The 13,736-nt window shown below is 33.1% G+C and overlaps 1 protein-coding gene across 1 annotated transcript in view; it reads left to right on the top strand.

Annotated features, from left to right (window-relative positions):
- LOC142317481 (zwei Ig domain protein zig-8-like) overlaps window positions 1-13,736 on the top strand; it is a 214,889-nt gene that overhangs the window by 176,466 nt on the left and 24,687 nt on the right. Inside the window, exon 4 of the mRNA XM_075354047.1 lies at window positions 5,766-5,893. Coding sequence (XP_075210162.1) covers window positions 5,766-5,893 — 128 coding nt within the window. The remainder of the gene's footprint in view (window positions 1-5,765; window positions 5,894-13,736) is intronic.

Raw genomic sequence — 13,736 nt, 5'->3', positions numbered from 1 at the left:
GGTGTACCTTCTTTGTTTAACACATTTTTAGATTTTAATTTATGTACCCCAAATTTTTCCTTAACTTTCCTGTATGCTCCGTCTATTTTACCAATGTTCATTTCTCTTTCCACTTCTGAACACTTTTCTTTAATCCATTCTTCTTTCGCCCGTTTGCACTTCCTGTTTATAGAATTTCTTAATTGCTGATAGTCCTTTTTACTTTCTTTATCACTAGCATTCTTATATTTTCTACGTTCATCCATCAGCTGCAATATATCGTCTGAAACCCAAGGTTTTCTACCAGTTCTCTTTATTCCGCCTAAGTTTGCTTCTGCTGATTTAAGAATTTCCTTTTTAACATTCTCCCATTCTTCTTCTACATTTTCTACCTTATCTTTTTCACTCAGAGCTCTTGCGATATCCTCCTCAAAAACCTTCTTTGTCTCCTCTTCCTCAAGCTTCTCTAAATTCCACCGATTCATCTGACACCTTTTCATCAGGTTTCTAAACCCCAATCTACATTTCCTTATCACCAAATTATGGTCCCTATTAATGTCTGTTCCAGGGTAAGTTTTGCAGTCAACGAGTTGATTTCTACATCTTTGCTTAACCATGATATAATCTATTTGATACCTTGCAGTATCGCCTGGCTTTTTCCAAGTGTATATTCTTCTATTATGATTTTTAAATTGGGTGTAGGAAATTTCTAAATTACACTTCGTGCAAAACTTTATAAGTCAGTCCCCTGTTTCATTCCTTTTGCCCAGCCCGTATTCACCCCCTATATTTCCTTCCTATATTACAAAATACTTCCTAAATTACAAATTATATTATAAAGTATAATTCGTAATTTGTAGCATATTTAATTATGTATATATGACTAAAATGTTTCTATTTAGATTATTAACTCTAAAATAACTTCTCATGGATTTTATTAATTTTTTCAGTTTAATTTTTTTATCTAATATAAAAATTAATATTCATGACTACGACTTTTGATTGACGTTTGATTAATTTCATATTTTAAGTGATTAATAAGTTACAGTGAATATACAGAACGCGCTACATGCAGTTACGAATGCGAAGAAATATCTCGAAAACTTCCAAAATTAAAAAAAGAAAAGGAAAATAGTATAATACAAATTATGTAATATCGTCAGCTTCGGTGTATCAAAAGAGATTTTGTAATGTTTTCTACCCCTCTAAAAAACTCATTTTCTGTGAACGCTAAATACCGCTGGTCATTAAATTTTCCACTGTCCGAACATTTCCATGATAATGCTAATTACATTTGACAAGACCAAAATCCTCGTCAAAATAAAAAGACCAATTTGATAATATGACCACTTAAAAAAGAAACCTTTAAAATTGTGAAAAAATTTAACAAATTTTTAATATATATTTTGAAAACTTATTTTATATACAAACCCAAAATCTTGGCTAACATAGTAGCAAACTACATCTAGTATGTATATATATATATTTATGTTTATGTATATGTATAAATACACATGTACAAGCAACTTGACTGTAAAATGGATTTTTAAGGAAGTTCCTCTCGTTTATTTAATTTTAATATATTTGTGAATTTTTTTCAAATTCACATTAAAAAATTAAAACTTTTGTCTAAAATATTTAAGTATCATTGTATTTGCCAGAGCCAGTATAGACTTATTTCGTGGCGCACAACGAAGATTTTTTATTAGCGCCCAGAAGCGATGCTTCTACAATAAAAAAAAAATTTCTGCAAAAAAAACGGTAAATATTTCGGATATACAAACTAAAATACAGTAATATAAAAAAAAGAAAACATTAAAAATCGAGAAGCACAATTCTCAGGCAAAATATTAAAAATCCAAATCACATTATAAATCATTAAAATATTAAATATTCAAACACAGACGCATGTGATTAAGAAGCAACAAGATATCTGATCGTCATACTGTTCCCTAAAATATTGTGAATGTTAGCCCGTAATTTAAATTTTCGACGCAATGCTGCGTAACAGACATTTTCCACAAGTATGCGCTGTTCTGTAAGTTAGCGTTAGCAGCGAACACAAATTGGTGCATCGGTATGAGTCATGAAATGTTCATGAGTCTAACATGCCCTATTCACAATGGACTAATTTACCTCCTCTAGTTGGTTACTCCTGCATGAAAAGCTGCACAGTGATACGGAGTTCTTAACTGGACAAATTTTGTTGTTAATTGTAGCATACGATTCACTTTGCCACGAACCACGAACCACACTCTTAAAACAGACAAAATTTTCAGAAAGTGAAAGGAGGTGAAAGATTCTGTAAACAAGCCTCCTTTGCCTCAATATTAGCGTGCTCGTTACCTGAAATTCCAATATGGCTGGGGATCCAGTACAAGTTCCCACTTGGGTTATATTGAATCATTTGAGAAATAAGAAAATGTATCTAACGGACAACATGGTGGGTAGAGTACATGCCACGAATCACATGCAAGGGACTCATGGAATCCGAACAAAGTACGTGAGGAAATGTTGGACTATTTATATTAAAAACCTTATTAATAGCCTACAGCTCCGCGACGAAATACTGACGATGCTGGAAAGGCCTAACATATATGTTCCATTGCCAACCACAGAAGCACTACCAACAGAATTATCGTCTTTAGAGCCGTCTGCATTAAGTAAAGCATCAGGATACATGTTATTTATAATATTATAGAATTTTTTTTTTGAGTGATAATCGGCTTCGTGTAGTTTTTGTGATATCGAAAAGACTAAAACAATAATTTATGAGAGAATCTCACCATGGGTGGTAATGATATTGAGTAACAGCATATACTGAAGGGAACTGTACATTTCGAGCTAAGAAAAAAACACGTAACTCTGATGCCTAGCGGGCTAGTAGATCTAGGAAATTTCTGATATTGATTAACATGCGGATTAGAGAACACTGCGTCAAAAGTCGGATGATTTGGTTGCGCTTTAATGTGAATTACATAGAAGGTGATCATTTGATTTTTTCTATACCACTGATTTTCAATATTTTTCGCCCACATTAAGTATTAAAAATTTTCTAGAACCCCCATAATCTATAACTTACCATCTGTTAAAAATATAATTGCAATTGCTGTTTGTAATATGCGCTTTTAAAAACAGCAATCGCAATTATTATTATTAAACGTGTCATATCTTATTTCTGAGTTGAAACTTACATTTTAAATGATAGCAATTAAAAAGAATATTTAATCATATTGGAAGTATTTCTTTGAAATTGCTTTTAAAAAAATTACAATTGTATCTATAAAGTTATATAACAACAACAGTGGTAGCATATTCAATATAACATTACAATAATTAAGCCGAAGCTCTCAATTGAAAAATTACACATACATTATTGTGAAGGGTGAATCTGATGTGGTTTACCGAGTTTGTTAATATCAGGCTCAAATTTACTTAAAAACTGCAGTAAGTGGCTACTTATTCCTGTAAAAAAGATTTCTCTTTTTGGTTACCAACTTTGCTAAAGCACTAAATCCACGTTTAGACAAATACGATAATGGAAATCAGAAATTGTTGACCAATCGACCATAACTTTCACGAAGAAAAACGTTTCTTCTCACTGATTTTTTATTTTTTTTTAATTCGATGATTTTTTAAATCTGAAGTATACAGTTAAATGTAGAGTATTCAAGCTTTAGTATTTTTTTATTCGTCTATTAGACTTCTTGGTTGCTAAGTTAAAGTAGTTTGAATACAATCATTTTTTTCATAAAATATGTGTCCCTTTAATTCTTTGTGCTAGTTAAGTAGGTATTTAATTTTAGTTTGAAATATCAGGAAAACTTAATTTTGCTTTTCTTTTGTTATCCATCGCCCTCCTAGAACGCTTCCAATTTTCTGTGGGCCTTCTATCCACAAGGGTAGAAGGCCAAAGTGGACGTTCTCAAGGTGGGCGATAATATCCACAAGGGGGAGCTATTACCCAAATTGAGAATAAATGGTCTGTACCAAAGAGATGACTCAGCATTGTCCAATAGAAGATTTATCGCAAGGCTTGAACGAAATGCACCTGAGGCTAGACGGGTAAATGAACATCGCGCATCCTAAGAACGGTCTTAGATGCGGACGAATAAGCCACCCATAAACTAAGCGGGAAAGGACTAGAGATCAGTGTAAGTTCAACATGCATACTCATCAGCTCCTCTACGATTACTAGATAGAACTCTTAGCATATCTAGATTTTTTAAACATTTTTCCTTTAGCTCCTATAAATATATTGATCACGACAATCTTTGGTCAATCCATAAAATCAAACCCGGGCGTTTAGTTCAAGTTGTTCTCCATACAAAAACAGCTGAGGGTCAACATATTCCATTAACTGGAAATATTAAATCCATTTCGTTTTCTCCGGAAAAAGGTGACTGCTCTCGTTACATATCAAGATTTGATATGCGTTATTGTGCTTTGGAGCAGCCTCTCAGCAGCAGTCAAAGTTCTAGATGTAACATAAATTGAAAAATTACTTGCAAATAACGAACCGTATAATAATGTTCCACAAATAGCCGGTTTTCATACGCATTATACTATAGAATTTATGTCTATCGCAAACAAGATAACAGTTAGTACATTTCTCTGTGATATTTCGTTTTCTGATGTGAAATTTTTGAACGCCGTCGTTCCAACACGGACTCGAAAGATGCGACTACTAAGGAAACTTGGATGAATGCAAGGAAATTCCCTTGTATACTCTATTCTTATAGTGAATTTATGATCACTCTTCTCTAGTCCGTATTGCACGCCTTTCGCACACCGAAAAATACAACAAGTCCTTAACGAAGTAGAAAGGCGTTTTGAATAACAGATTTCAGGGCAACTATGTGATCGATAGACGAGCAGCCTTGACGGAAACTGCACTGCTCGGATGCAGTTAGTGCATTTTTCTCAAAATACACAATAGACGACGGTTTAACATTCGTTCAAACAAGTTGCTCAGAAAACTGGTTAAGGAGGTAGTACGATAACTTGAAAATGATTTATCTTTACCAGGTTTCAGTGCGGCAATCATCAATAGTTTTGATCAAGAATCTGGAAAATGCTAGACAGAAGATATTTTACTGTAAATAAACAAAAGATGAAGTGCAGTATCAGGAGGGGTGAGATAACACACTGAGCCTAATATTATGTTTTCCAGGGAACTGTTCCGGGAATTATTCAAGGCATACCTTGCTCATCATAAGAGAAAGAATGCTTAATCCATTTTGCGAGGCTACAATAACAAATTAGATATGTTATACCTGCAACTTATACCTCGTAAACTCAGGACTGTGTGTCAGCTAATTTAAAACAGTTACAGTTATATCTATCCTTTGTAGTAATTATTTTAACATAATTAATTAATCTTAAACACTTATAATTATAGTTTTAACAAAATTATTGGGTTTGCGTTGAAGTTCCTTTAACAAATTAGACCGATTTTATAATTTACTGTAAGAACTTATATAAAAAACTAAATAATTATCTTTGTATCGAAAAAGTATCAGAAATCATCTCTAGATTGTTAATTATTCCTTAGCTTGGTTTATATTTAAACCCTTCATTAATACTTAAATAGTAATTTCCCATTCCGTTTTACGGCAATTTTTGGTGAAGGCATTAGAGTTACTGATGCAAAGAAAATTTTATAGCTTCTGAAGTCGGGATGGTTTAATTTATTTATGAAATTACCAAAGATCTAACATTACTATGAATATATCAGTGAAACTGGTTATTTAGACGCAATGATATATTACTTCTTTTTTTTTCAGAGCCAATTACTGAAATAATGGGCGGTCGTGATCTATTTGTTAACGAAGGAAGCACGATCAATCTAACATGTCAAGTAAGATACGCACCAGAACCACCCCCTTCAATAACATGGAGTAACAACAAAGAGGTAATTAGTTTTTAAAAACTTTTTAATTTTAACGTAGTATGCGATATGAAAGAACAAAGTTTTATACTATACAAAGGTTAAGATGTAACAAATTGAATTTTATTTCATATAAGCATTGTTCTTTTCAGAGATAATCGTTAAAATATCAATTTAAAAAGACGTAAGAAGAAAATTATCATTATACGTACACTTTTTATCGTATTTAGAATTAGCACAAATACCAAATTCTAAAAATTCGTTAAAATATTTAAACAAAAAATAAACTTTTAAGCACGGTAAATAAGGGTATAAATTTCTGATACACAAATTTTAGAAAAAAAAAATTTAAATGATTCTAAGTGTTTTTTTTAAAAATATTTTTCTTCTGTTGATATAAATTGAAATTAGTTTTCCCTCTAGTATGAATTAAAAGAATATTGCTACAGCATGTATTTATTTCATAAGTTCTTCATAGGATTGATTAAAAGAGAGACAATTTTGTAAGAATGATTATATTTCATTAAAAAAATAATAGTTTTTATGTTTTATAAATCTGTGTTTTTGGGCTTACGTAGATTATCCGCAGATGACCTGGAGATCTGTTGGAGAAGGTTTGATATAATTACTCAGTTATAAAATATTTTGTCATTTCCGTGTCAGCCGTAATGTCAAGCTTGTGGTTAGGTAAGCATGAAAGAAAAATATAGAAGTCCTGAAGTGTTCGGTAAAAGGACAACTCTCACGGTTTCTGCCGGCTGTAACCCGTGTACTATTACAGGACAGGTCATTAGAGGTCTTTATGATTTTTGTAAAGAACTGGATCTCCAGTAATATTAGCTTTGACATATTTGAAAATATCCCGTTCCATAATTAAAGAAGTGATCGAATAATGGTTTCGTGATCGAATTATTGAATCAATCAGCGAGAAATAGGGTTACATTATCCCTCTTTCTTAGAACCTCTCGGTTCTTCAGAAGGAAAGTGGAAGATAAAACTAATCTGTAGTGAATTACGAAGTCGTGAAAATATTCTTTCAAACTAGCGTTCTGGGACAAAGTGTTCCGTGTTTACAAAACAAGAGGTTTAAAAAAAATGGTGGATCAGTATTTATGTGGGAAATCCTATTATATATTGATAAATATATTTTTTTACACGAAAAAAATACATATGCGTAAGATATTTAATAGGCTGTAAAAGGAAGATATTAGTGACTGTCAGTTTTTATCAAAACCTAAACCGACAACGATTGTAAACGTCTATACAAGCGCCCATGATGATGATGATGAGATAGTGTGTATACGAAGAGATTGATGAAGCAATTAAACACGTAAAAGGAGATGAAAATTTAATAATAGTTGGAGATTGGAATGCAAGCATTGAAAAAGGCAAGGAAGGAAATATAGTGGGTGAATACGGGCTGGGCAAAAGGAATGAAAGAGAGACTTATAGAGTTTTGCACGAAGTATAATTTAGTAATTGCCAATACCCAATTTAAAAATCATAATAGAAGAATATACACTTGAAAAAAGCCAGGCGATACTGCAAGGTAACAGATAGATTAGATCATGGTTAAGCAAAGATTTAGAAATCGACTCGTTGACTGCAAAACTTACCCTGGAGCAGACATTGATAGCGACCATAATTTGGTGATAATGAAATGTAGATTGGGGTTTAAAAACCTGCAGAAAATGTGTCAGATGAATCGGTGGAATTTAGAGAAGCTTGAGGAAGAGGAGGTCAAGAAGGTTTTTGAGGAGAATATCGCAAGAGCTCTGAGTAAAAAAGATAAGGTAGAAAATGTAGAAGAAGAATGGCAGAATGTTAAAAAGGAAATTCTTAAATCAGCAGAAGCGAACATAGGCGGAATAAAGAGAACTGGTAGAAAACCTTGGATTTCAGACGATATATTGCAGCTGTTGGATGAACGTAGAAAATATAAGAATAGTAGTGATGAAGAAAGTAAATAGAACTATCGGCAATTAAGAAATACTATAAACAGGAAGTGCAAACTGGCGAAAGAAGAGTGGATTAAAGAAAAGTGTTCAGAAGTGGAAAGAGAAATGAACATTGGTAAAATAGATAGAGCATGCAGGAAAGTTAAGGAAAATTTTGGGGTACATAAATTAAAATCTAATAATGTGTTAAACAAAGGTGGTACACCAATATATAATACGAAAGGTAAAGTCGATCGATGGGTGGAATATATTGAAGAGTTATACAGAGGAAATGAATTAGTAAATGGTGTTATAGAGGAAGAAGACGAAGTTGAGGAGGATGAAATGTGAGAAACAATACTGAGATCTGAATTTAAGAGAGCATTAAAAGATTTAAATGGCCGAAAGGCTCCTGTAATAGAGGAAATACGTGTAGAATTACTGCGCAGTACAGGTGAGGAAGCGATTGATAGATTATACAAACTGGTGTGTAATATTTATGAAAAAAGGGAATTTCCGTCAGACTTCAGAAAAAGTGTTATAGTCATGATACCAAAGATAGCAGGGGCAGATAAATGTAAAGAATACAGAATAATTAGTTTAACTAGTCATGCACCAAAAATCCTAACTAGAATTCTATAGAGAAGAATGGAGAGGAGAGTGGAGGAAGTGTTAGAAGACCAATTTAGTTTCAGGAAAAATATAGTGACAAGGGAAGCAATTTTAGGCCTCAGATTAATAGTAGAAGAAGATTAAACTAAAAACAAACGAACATACTTGGCGTTTATAGACCTAGAAAAGGCATTCGATAACGTAGACTGGAATAAAATGTTCAGCATTTTCAAAAAATTAGGGTACAAATACAGAGATAGAAGACAATTGCTAACATGTACAGGAACCAAACAGCAACAGTAACAATTGAAGAACATAAGAAAGAAGCCGTAATAAGAAAGGAGTCCGACAAGGATGTTCCCTACCTCCGTTAATTTTTAATCTTTACATGGAACTAGCAGTTAATGATGTTAAAGAAGAATTTAGATTCGGAATAACAGTACAAGGTGAAAAGATAAAGATGCTACGATTTGCTGATGATATAGTAATTCTAGCCGAGAGTAAAAAGGATTTAGAAGAAACAATGAAAGGCATAGATGAAGTCCTACGCAAGAACTATCGCATGAAAATAAACAAGAACAAAACAAAAGTAATGAAATGTAGTAGAAATAAAAAAGATGGACCGCTGAATGTGAAAATAGGAGGAGAAAAGATTATGGAGGTAGAAGAATTTTGTTATTTGGGAAGTAGAAGCAGATGCGATATAAAATGCCGAATAGCACAGGAAACGAGCCTTTAGTAAGAAATATAATTTGTTTACATCAAAAATTAATTTAAATGTCAGGAAAAGATTTTTGAAAGTGTATGTTTGGAGTGTCGCTTTAATGGAACTGAAACTTGGACAATCGGAGTATCTGAGAAGAAAAGATTAGAAGCTTTTGAAATGCGGTGCTATAGGAGAAAGTTAAAAATCAGACGGGTAGATAAAGTGAAAAATGAAGAGGTATTGCGGCAAATAGATGGAGAAAGAAGCATTTGGAAAAATATAGTTAAAAGAAGAGACAGACTTATAGGCCACATACTAAGGCATCCTGTAATAGTCGCTTTAATATAGGAAGGACAGGTAGAAGGGAAAAATTGTGTAGGAAGGCCACGTTTGGAATATGTAAAACAAATTGTTAGGGTTGTAGCATGTAGAGGGTATACTGAAATGAAACGACTAGCACTAGATAGGGAATCTTGGAGAGCTGCATCAAAGTGAAATGACTGAAGACAAAAAAAAAATTTAGTTTTTAAAATTCTCACACTTATAAAGATTATACCAATATGCTATGCATATTGAACCTAAAAAAAGCTTGAATTCATCTAAAGATGTTTTTTTTTTTCTGTAGTTATCTGGTAATCTGTTTAATTACTGTGAGAAAATAATCGATGGTTAACTGTTGTTTAAAAGTTCGGTTGAATGTCACAGCTACATAAGAAGAAAATGTCTAGACTGCGGCAGCTGTTTTCTCCTTTGCTCATAAAGAAAAAACAGTCCGTACTCTCATAGATCATTTTGATGTACATGCCTTCATAGCAGAACTTAGGAAGCTGATTAATTTTCACCAGATTTGGCACACAGTACATAAATGTTAGAGATGCATATGTGACAAGGAGCCATGACCATTCCAAAGATTCCCACGTGGGTTTATGATGGACAATATGCTGCTCAAGATATTTTTGCAATTTTTTATAAATTATTATTATTTTCTTTGATAGTGATCTAGAAATTAGAAAACAAGGTTAATTCTTAGAAAATTTTCAACGTAGCAAAGTGCGAAATAGTTCAAACAGCCGCTGATATGTTTACCTCTAATGTTAATATTTGATGTAAACATATAAAGAATTATAGGAAATAAAATAATTCTCTAATTAAATCGAAAAATCTTAACCATTTTCGAAGATATTGCACTCTCTGAAATTATAATCACTTTATAATACATCAGTAAAACCTACGAAAGCTAAATCTGCGTTTATCAAATCATCTTTAAAATATTTTTGAAATTTAGGAACCGATTTGTTAACTACCTGATGAGGTACGCTTTTTGGAGCCTTTAGTAAATGTGCCTTTCTATAGTAAGATTATTTTACCATGGATTCTTCACGAAACCCACAAATATTTACCAAATGTTGTTTCAAGTGTCTCAACCCTATAGAACTTTCCGTGATGGAGGTCTGTCTCATTTTAGTTCGGTTAGAATTCCTTCTTTATTTCCTTGCAGAACAAAATCTCTTCCACCACTTGAGTTCGAATGGGTATACATTATGAAAAGTTAGAATTTTAAAATAAAAAAAAGTTGCTGCAAAACTTATTTACTAATTGTAACTGTCTTGCATCAAGAATGAGCTAAAAATTCAAAGATACTAATGTATATTCTAAAACATTTATTACACGATTTAATATTTTTTTTACTCACTATGTAGAATTATAATAATTTGAAGAGCAAAATCCATTTTGCGACACTTTACAATAAAAATTTTTTGACCAATATTAGATAAAATGTTGCCATTACAGGAATCTTTTTTTAATGAAGATTCAGTGAGGGAGTTGTAGGACTTACATAAAAAATGTACAACCCAATTATTTGAACTTCTCACATTTGAATCAAGCAGTCGTTTTTTGATTACGCCACTGAATCAATGTTTCTATTTGTGTTGTCTCTCTCTCCCCAATTTTGATTAAAATGAAGTTGACAATCAAAATATTAAAAAGTCTATCGTCTAAATTATTTAATTTCCGCAATACTGTTTGTGAATCAAATTACCTAGTTCTCAATAGTCTCAACGTAGGAAGGTTTCTTAATATTTTGTAATCAAAACTACATACTAGTGAACCGGAATATCTGCCACCGCAACGATTACATATCAGATTTACAACATTTCTTTCCAAGTTTCAGTGCAAGAACCTCTATTCTTTGAACATCAATTTCGGTCAAGTAACTGTTACACTTTACATAGAAAATTTAAATAAAATGATTTTGCAACATTTTACAGTAAAATTTTTCGGACAAGATTAGACATAAAGAATTCATTGAAATGATTCCTTTTTTGGCGAAGACAGAGAGCGAATACTAAAACATACAAACAATATGTACTATTCAAATATTTGAATTTCACACATGAAATAAGTATTCTTTGGTCGCGTGCGCTACTAAATAGACGTTCTACTATTATAAAATAATAATAATATTATTATTATACTTTATTATTGTTATTATTAATTATTAAGACCAAAGACCAAGACCTCTAGAGTGTGTTAGGGGAGTGGTAGCAGCTGAAGACCACAGAATCTCCAACATGCACACAGACAAAACCGTTGACTCTTGCATTGTCCATCATAGGTATACCTGTCGCTGAGAAATTAATTACAGCATCCCCGAGAGTGTCTGACTGCCATCTTTCACCAAATACCACTGCACTGTTAAGTTAAGGGATCACTATAAAACGGCTTCTTTTCTGTCTGGTGCCTTTGATATGAACCGTTGTCCTTCTGTCCGCCCTACTTTTACAACAGACTTCTATATTATCCACTTTTTCCTGCAGTATCGTTTATCGGCTTCGGCAGTTTTAGCCTCATGCTTAAATCTTATCTTAACTTCCTCCTTATTGACCTACCGTAAAGAAAGTACTTCACCAACTTCTTTCCCAGGTATCTTCTTTTTCACAGCATTAAGTAAGTTCTGTGTATGACTTTTCTGCAAATCTGACAATCAGCGTCTTAGTGTATGCGGTTTTTTGTACAATTAGCACAAGCCTTAGATTTTTCCAAGACTCGCCACCGGTATGAGTTGTACAGTTTATTATTTCGGAGTTATTTTACCCTTTTACTAATAGCTACCGGGCGATGATAACGCCCAGGCGTGTTTTTCCCCACAAAAAAAACCGGTATGAGTTAATTGCAAAAGTTCGCTCCTTCTTCTTCAACTCCTCAGTAAATGTTAATAGATCGGATAGCCATCTTTTTAGAACATACTTAACCAGATCATCGACTGAAACTCCCACCACAACCTAACCCCAGATGCACGAGTCACCATGGAGGATAAATGTCTGATTCGCTACGGTGGTTTCTCCACCAAAAAGATTTTACGTTTCGCCAACTCTTTGACAAGTATAGATAGAGCTGTGCCTCATCTTGTTTTATCTCCTGTTTTGTGTTCTCACCTGTGTTTTACTTTGCGTTCAGCTACTTTCGTACTTCACTTCTGAGGACATATGCGCAAGCATCCCTAAGACCGACAGATCCGAGAAACCGACAGAAGGTGACGTCACTTCAACCTTCTCACTACATTGAAAATAATTCTCCATTCCCTTGTTAACTAATATTTAAGGCCAACAGGAGACAAAGTAAATGCTTTAGTAGAAGTTCGTTAGGACAATACAAACTGCGTTGTGATGTATCTCCCAAGGAAGGAAATTTACTCCCCGTATTAACTAACCCCTATCGCCTGATCTAACTTCAAAACTCCGTCGCAGTGCGGGAAAACTTACCGCCTAAACTAACCTCAACTATTTTGAGGATGGATTTTGTCTATAAAATGGTGGACAGAAAATCGTTACACCGTTACAACGCGGAAAAAGCTCCCACCAAATCTAACTCTCAATTTGGCTGACGGAGCTGTAAATAGATGGTAACCCGGTTTGCGTACAGTTAAGTTTGTTAGGGTATAGTTAAAACTGAGAATTAGTCACTGCACTTGGCTGTTTTAAAAACTAAAAAACGACCAAAAAAAAACCACGCACTCACCTTTCACACAATCGTTATAATATGTGAAAAACACAATGTGACACAAGCACAAGGATACATTACAGAATAGGCCATCAGTTAACTCAACTCTAGCTTTACCGGTTTACTTAACTTGACTATACTTTACTTAACTTGAATTAACTCAATACTTATTCATTGGAATCGTTCATGGAAAAAAGTTCATGCCCATAACCATCTATTAGGCGTTTCATATTTTGGGCTCTCAAATATTATGTTTATAATGTACAATTATAATAGTTATTATTTTTTTATTTCTGTGATTTTGTTATTTTATCTTTTATTTATTTAGTTGTTTACTACCACTAATGAACTGCAATACATGAACTGAGAACTTGTTTTAAACTTATTAATTGATATTAAATCTTCCTTTTATTTTAGGGCCTTAATTTATTTTCTGATCTGCAAACCGTTTCAGCATTAATCTTTATTTCAGTTAATGTTTAACTATGAAAATATTTTTTTGCTCTTGGGTACTCGCTCACTCTCTCTCTCTCTCTCTCTCTGTGGTGTGTGTGTGCACACACACATACACACACACCCACACACACACACACACACCGAATAGACACAC

Source organism: Lycorma delicatula, chromosome 1 (assembly GCF_047948215.1).
Source record: "Lycorma delicatula isolate Av1 chromosome 1, ASM4794821v1, whole genome shotgun sequence".
NCBI lineage: Eukaryota > Metazoa > Arthropoda > Insecta > Hemiptera > Fulgoridae > Lycorma > Lycorma delicatula.
The sequence above is the reverse complement of the archived record's forward strand: the minus strand, read 5'-3'. Positions and strand labels throughout refer to the sequence as shown.